Source organism: Aulonocara sp. 'chitande type north' Nkhata Bay, linkage group LG3 (assembly GCF_057382095.1).
Source record: "Aulonocara sp. 'chitande type north' Nkhata Bay isolate Kocher_YH1m ecotype deep benthic linkage group LG3, A_spYH_male_GT1.1, whole genome shotgun sequence".
In the NCBI taxonomy this organism is placed as follows: Eukaryota; Metazoa; Chordata; class Actinopteri; order Cichliformes; family Cichlidae; genus Aulonocara; species Aulonocara sp. 'chitande type north' Nkhata Bay.
The window spans coordinates 28465769-28473388 of NC_141346.1; the positions used below are offsets into that span (position 1 = coordinate 28465769).

Sequence of the window (7620 nt, forward strand, 5' to 3'; positions counted from 1 at the left end):
TTATGTTACACATGTTGATGCCCTTCACCAAACAGTGGCCTCTGATCAGCTAGAGGAAAAACTTAAAGGGAGAACCATTTCTTTATGTTGGACTGCAGCAAGTAGCAGCCCTTACGGCTTTCTGTGTTTTTTGTATTATATGGAGGAAACAATAAATGAAACACAAACAGTCTGACTTCTTTTTACAAAATAAGTCATTAAACCTTTACTTCAAGAGATTTTGGGACAGACATTTTTGTACATTGGACTGAGAGCCACAGGAGCTCTACCAGCTGTGTTTAACTCTAAATTTAACACAGATATAAGTGAACCTGTAGAGATGTCTGTTGGTTACATGATATGTACATAATATTAAGTATAATGTCCTTTGCTACACACAACTCCATGACAGTTTACAACACGTCAGATCGTCATCATTGTTAACATGATTAATCTGAATCCTTTCAACATTACAACAGTAAAAACATTAAACACTGAATTTATATCTGCACGTGCTGCGTGAGGTAGAGGTGTTTCCCTGCATGATTACCGTAAAGTGAACACAGTGCACATTTCATCATCTGTCTGATGAGTGACAATATGATGATGTGTCTTAAACAAACAAACAAAAAACAGAGGATAAAAAACTTCCATTTGATGTCCATTATTGTGTATCATGACACTTATTCTCAGACCAGCATGTGTCCTAATGCACTCTCTGTTATATAACAACTAAAATGCAGTTTTTATCAGCTTGAACCTACATGAGTACATCCATCAGGATGTTAAACAGATTTCATTGAATCATTGCAGTTTTTTAGCTTATACGAGTCTTACCTTTATGATGTTCAACTCTGGGAAAAGGGATGTCTCACCATTGACAGTTTAATATCACCTGTGCAAAATACAACTTTGAAGGTTTGTATACTGAAATACATCAGAGCTTGTATCTCATGGCCATGACATTTTTAATGTCATTTAAAAAAAAAAACTGACTTGGAAATTTTTCGATTTCTGGCCTTACATGTAACACTTGCAAAGAGCACTTAAAGTAAAACATGTCTTATTAAACACTCAGACTGTTTCTACTGATCATCTGGAAACTGACTGACATGCATCACTGAGCTTTGAGTAAAAATTCTGTTTTCTATGCAGATAGTAAATGAAAGAAAAGCAGCAGAAAAGTAGCACAACTGCTGACAGTCCACAGTAGACACCTGTGAATTGTTGAATTTCTGTGTTTGATGTCTCCGGTTTTCTCTCACATTCAGGACAATCCGGCACTGCTGCAGAGAGACCAAACAAGTTTGATTCATTTAAGGGTTTTTTTGTTTGTTTTTTTAAAGAACAAATATTAGAATTCATTTCACAACAAATTTGTAAAGCACAAACAGAGCATTTCTATTTATGCAAAGTACTGCTAAACATGATATAAATGTTTTACTGCATAATCTCACCAGTCACGTTTAGTCGACATCTTCCAACACTGAAGCCATAATCAGTGTTCACCTCACACAGGTACAGACCCGAGTCATCAGTCCTGAGTCTGGACAGTTGAAGTCTGATTCGTCCTTCTCTGAGGGCGTCTTTGTCACTCTGGACTCGTCCTGAAAACTTTTCATCCTGAGACTCTGACACCTCAACACCTTCATGAACCTGATACACGACTGAGAGTTTATCCTCAGTTATCAGGTTACAGAGGATGAAGATGTAGGTCCAGGATCTGTCAGGTTTGGTGGTGAACGTCCACTTCAGTGTGATGTTGTGGTTCTCCTCTGCCTGATAGCAGGTCTGTGTCACATTGACTACAAATGATCCTGTTGAGGAGACAGAGAGGGAAAGAGAGGAGCAGACACACTGAGAACTGGAACAAATCTGTTGTTGAGCTTTATTTGGAGTTCATAAAGTGAAGCTGTAAACTAACCAGAGACACATGAGGTGAGGATGATGAGCAGCAGGATCCTGCAGATCATCTTCTCCCTGTGAGAGGAGACAGAGGTGAAGAGTCATCAACACATGAGGTCAAAGGTCAGTCAGTACAGCTAGAAGAAGGAAAATCTACAGTCTGACTTCATTCAGTCATTACAACATCTGATCCTGTTCATGATCCTGATTTTTACACTGACTGACCAAAACTACATGAACTACAACCACTGCAATGGAAGCAACCAGAAGAAAAACCGGCACTTTAATTTATTCTGAAAATATTTCACATTTTAAAGTTTTCAGGGCTGACAAAATGTTTTTCCTGTCACATTAAGATACAAAAGGGGAATTGAACGCAAGTTAACATATAAATAGCTTTTCTATAAGTAATTACTACACTACAGTATACTATATTGATTACTAGCTTACAGCACAATAAGCCACCAACCATTGTTTTAAAAAAAAGCAGCAGTTAATGTAGAACAAATGTTTTTTGGATATTGGTTATTTTATAACTAGACTCTTTGTATTAATTAGTCAAACCTTACCAGTTAATCAGAATTTTGTTAACTTTTATTTGGCATGGATAGCTTGTGTCAAGCAGCCACATACTTTTCTTATTAGGTGGATGAGGATATTATAAAGTTAACTGGCTCTGCCCTTTACCTTGCTATGTTTGTTTTTACTAATTACTTATATTTTAGTTAAGCATAAGGTCGGACCTGTTAGATAAGACCATCTTATGACAACAGAGATGCATATTTTATATTTTAATGTGCTCTTCTTAGCAGGTTCACAATATCCACCTGAAATTTGAATAGAATAAGAATAATTTTCACACAGTGACAATATTTTATCTTTAAAGTTTACATTTGCAGCATGTTCAATCACCGTGAAATTGACGCTTTTTAGCAAACTTTTAGCCATTTCCAGAATTTGTACCCAGACAAACTTTCAGAATTTATTAAAAAGATTTTTCAAAATTGGCTATGGCAGTGTTTGTAACATTTGACATATTTTGACACACACTGACTCCTGCAGCTTTCTGCAGTTTTTGTTCTGGGAGTTTGAAGTCTGCCTCTGTGTGTCTATATTAATTGTGCTGCTCTTTTAGTGGCTGCTGTTTATCCTGTTGGAACACCTCCAACAGTGAAAAAAAATTGAAATAATATATTTCTTGGCTAGCCTACAACGTGGTAAGGTTTGCCAAGCTGCAAAAATCCCACGCCTCTCAATCCTCTTTTTTTTTACTCTTCCCTAGTCCTTCCTACGCTTGGGAATTGAATTTAAAGTTTTTAAAAGTCCGACTGCCTGATTGTGTATGTTTTTGTATTCAAATCAAAGTGATGATAAATTAACCTTTCATACCTCACTGCTTGAGAAAATGATTGTCTAACCATGTAAAACGTCAACCATGAAATAATCGCCAGAAATTTCTGGTTCAAGATTTTAATGAACCATAGTGGAAAAAACAAACAAACAAACAAACAAAAACATTAAAGAAAAAATAGAAATTGTAATTTTCATTTTTGGCTTTTAATTTGTATCATATTTGCTGCATCTGACATTTTTTTAATTGCTTAAAAATATATTGTGCAAATATTTAGATTTCTCAGGGGGGAAAAATACACAGATGATGTGGAAGTCTCAAAAACTCACAAAACACTGTATGTTTCAAATATGACACACTGGCATTGCATGCATTCAGGTTTATGTTGTATGGCTAATTGATACAAATAAACATAAAAACAGACCAGAAGGAGAAAAAAATACGTCCATCCATCCATTCGCTTCCGCTTATCCTTTTTCAGGGTCGCGGGGGGGCGCTGGAGCCTATCCCAGCTGTCATAGGGCGAGAGGCAGGGTACACCCTGGACAGGTCGCCAGTCTGTCGCAGGGCCAACACACAGGGACAGACAACCATTCACACTCACATTCATACCTAGTGACAATTTGGATTATCCAATCAACCTATCCCCACAAGATGCATGTCTTTGGACGGTGGGAGGAAGCCGGAGTACCCGGAGAGAACCCACGCAAACACGGGGAGAACATGCAAACTCCACACAGAAAGACCCCGGCCTGATGTTGGAATTGAACTCAGGACCTTCTTGCTGTGCGGAAACAGTGCTAACCACCGTGCCACCGTGCTGCCAGAAAAGAAAAGAAGAAAAAAATACATTAAAATATATAATACATACAGCAGTGTTCTCCTCTTCTTTCATTTGCAAACTGTTTATTATCTTTAACAAGTCCTTCCAGTGTTGCAGTTTACTCTGACTCCTGCTTTTATATTGCCTCACAGTAGGCGGAGTGATCTGCCTCCGGTTTGCTGATCAGCCAATCATCACCTCACTACTTGTTCAAACTTGACTTCATTTCTCTTTAAACTTTCACTTTTGGCTACAGCTCACAGGTTATGTGGTCTTTGCCAAAAGAAGAATGAAAAAAATGTTGAAAAACCTGAATTAGCACTGGGCTGTAGGCCCAGATAAGATAACATGGGAAAAAAAGCAGACTTTTCATCTGATCATCATTATAGTTTGAATTAAGACAGCTGTTGCATCAACATACGAGAAGTGATAAAATCTGACATTATGATGACAGAAATGTTATAATAAATTTCCCTGATTATACCTGCTTGATCTATTTGCAGTTAACAAGGTGACCACAATGAGTCAAAAGTCACTGATTTATAGCTAAGATGATCATGTGGTAGATGACATCACTGCATCCCATCTATAATCTAAATCTTCTATATACATGCGCTGATATTTCAATGTCTAGTTTTACTACATTTAGTTTATTGACATAACATTTACTAAAAGAGAGAGCCATACCTTATAGTACAGCACTGTGCAAAAGTCTTGAGCCACTCCTCATTCCTTTACATTTCGCCACAAGAAATATTAAATGTGAAACACAAATAATTTATTTTAGGTGTTCAGGAATAGTTCTCCAGCCTCCAGTTTTCTTTTGGATGTTTGTGGGCTTTTGTTCTATTCTTTGTCAACCTGCTTGCCACAAGCACTATTTGTCCTTCATCGTGTTTCATATGATTTAGTCTAATAGTCTCTTCAGGTGAGGTCAGTAGTCATCTGTGAACTTGTCTTCGAACAGGCTGCAGCAAACTGGATGTTAATGAACCCAAATGTAGGGTTAGAGGTAAACTCTGTTAACACAAGGCTTTATTTTGGCCGATGTCCGTCAGTGAAGACTACCAAAAGGCCAGCAAACCACACACCCAGGAAATTAACAAATTAACAAATCTTCGGAAGTAATAACAAGGAACACACACAAAGTAGGGTCAACAGATGCTATGACAGAGTGAGGGAATGACGGGACTATTTTTACACATAACACAGATGCAGACAATCAAGAGAAAGAGACAAAAGGACAAAATTCTAACAGCTATTGTAACAACTATTGTTACAATTACTACAGAACTACCTTATCACAAGAACTGAATACACAGACAACATAAAATATAGAGAACCTAGAAAATAAATAAAAGTAATTATTATAGGCAGTTTTAAAGGAATTCAAGCCCAAACCCCTGGGTAATGACAAATGCAGTTTTTTAAGAGGCAACTACACTCTATGTAACTATGTGTGACTATGTAAACAACTTTCAGCAACCAACAATTCATTTTAAACTAAATGACCTTGAATTTAACAATGAAAGAAAGTAGTTTTTAACTGATACAAAGTTATATGTTATTGCTTAAATTTTATAATTTAGACATTTAGCCTGCCTGTAAATAAAGTGGAATGTAGCCTTAACAGAATTCAATTTATTGTTTACTATCTGAACATTTTTATGGTCAAGAACCACATTTTAGTTTCATTATGGAAACTGAAACATGAAAATGGAGCTCAGATGTCACAGTTGTGTAGTTTTCGATTATTGACAGGTTCTCTTCAGTATCTCTAACATCTCTTTAACAACAGTCTCTGAGAGGCTTGGGTTGGGCCAGGATACTTGACTGACAGGTAAATATAATGATTATCTTAGCTTGGACGAATCAGTATGAGACAAACCTCTGAATAATCTCCATGGTTACATAAACAAACCAAAACACAAGTGCTCATCACATCACAAAAACACAGATACAATTATCTTGAAAATACATTTCATTACAAACAAAGTGATGACTTTTTGCTCAAAATGTGAAATTATTTATTTAACCCTCTGATGCATGAATTATGAAAGACTTGGTCAAGATTTTTTTCTTAAGTGTTTTTATTCTTCTCAAGACATGAAAAAAAAGTTGAACTCCCTTGACAGTAGGCCTTTGAAAGGAATTATCTGCTCATCTACTGACTGAAATTCATCAGGGTCTGCTGCTGCCTTGAATGTCTCCTTAAGAGCACATAGAATTGGTCTTATTTTGAAGAGCCTGTTTGTGTTTGCTGGCTGGTAAGTCAAGTTATCTACAAAGTGCAGGTATCTCAAGATTTGCTCATATCTGTTTACAGACATGGCACTTGCAACTATTCCAAGACGAAGACCGTCCTCACTAGACCAGTACATTCGTGCCCTAGGATACCGAATGTACCCCATGATCAGGTTGATCCCTAAAAACCTGCATCTCTTCTCCTGTTACTGGCAAATTTTCTTTCCCTTTTTGTAGAGCATACAAGTTGGTGTTATATGTTATATTATCAATTAGATCCACTGGAAACAGATGTCTGAAGAAATCTATGGGATCCATCCCCTCCACATTCAATTTCCACTCTCCTAGATAGGAGGCACGTCTCCATCAAAGTCATTGTTTTGGACTTTCCAAACATTTTTGCGGGCTTCAGTATGGTCAAGTGTCATGTGCTCATCACAGCTCCCTGATCATGCTGACCTTCCTCTTCATCCTGGGCCTCATCATTCTCACTTTCTGTACCCTGACTGTCTGTGTCTACATCATAAGTAGCTCCTATGTCTCTGTTCTTCTCTGGCAGCCACTCATCATCACTGCACTCATCAATGAAATCATCATCACTGGAGCTGGATGGAATTTCCTGGACTATTCTGTACGCTGCCTTATTCTTTGCTGCATTTGAAGTCTACAAAATATGATAAAATAATTATTATAGTAACTCAAACTATAGCTGATCTGCACAGAAATATATATTTTAAATGAGTAGCTTTTAAATGTAACAATTATATGCTTACTTATAACCAAACAGTCCCAAGAAACAGTGAAGCAACTTATGACTTATGTTAAAAAAATATAGTGGGTAATGCATGATGTCCACTTCATTGGACACATGGTTTATCGTAGTTTTCTACATATTAGACATAACAATTTCCAGAGGTGTGGACTCGAGTCACATGACTTGGACTCGAGTCAGACTCGAGTCATTAATTTTATGACTTTAGACTTGACTTGAAAAAATGTTCTAAGACTTGTGACTTGACTTGGACTTTTACACCAATGACTTGGGACTTGAATTGGACTTGAACCGGTTTACTTGAAAAGACTTGATATTTTACCCCAAATATAAAATTTAACATGCATATTATATAGAGATTGAAAATGTGACGTCATTCACGGGTAGAACCGCAAAGGATTCTGGGAACTCGTGGCAAGCGGTACTAGCGCACGCAGGCTTTCAATTAAAATCAGTTACACAGCGATAAAAAGAAACACAAAAATGTCAAGAAGCTGTTGTATCATTAACTGCAATAGCCGGTCGCATGACAGCCACGGGAAGCCG

At 37.1% G+C, this 7620-nt stretch overlaps 1 protein-coding gene across 1 annotated transcript; it reads right to left on the reverse strand.

The window, feature by feature from the left end:
• Positions 1-1059: 1059 nt before the first annotated feature.
• LOC147335028 (uncharacterized) lies at positions 1060-1952 on the reverse strand. The gene is made up of 3 exons (XM_086286988.1): positions 1904-1952; positions 1437-1796; positions 1060-1265 (listed from the first exon to the last, which is right to left on the reverse strand). Exons 1-3 carry the CDS (start codon positions 1950-1952, stop codon positions 1072-1074), a joined length of 603 nt encoding a protein of 200 aa, XP_086143114.1. The 3' UTR covers positions 1060-1071.
• Between the last annotated feature and the right edge of the window lie 5668 nt (positions 1953-7620).

What these genes read in the sequence shown, in the direction of transcription:
- LOC147335028 (XM_086286988.1), bottom strand. Translation starts at nt 1,952, where the DNA reads ATGATCTGCAGGATCCTGCTGCTCATCATCCTCACCTCATGTGTCTCT. An exon ending in CCTCACCTCATGTGTCTCTG is followed by an intron (nt 1,797 to 1,903) that starts GTTAGTTTACAG and finishes TCTCCTCAACAG; the next exon opens with GATCATTTGTAGTCAATGTG. An exon ending in ATGTCGACTAAACGTGACTG is followed by an intron (nt 1,266 to 1,436) that starts GTGAGATTATGC and finishes GTCTCTCTGCAG; the next exon opens with CAGTGCCGGATTGTCCTGAA.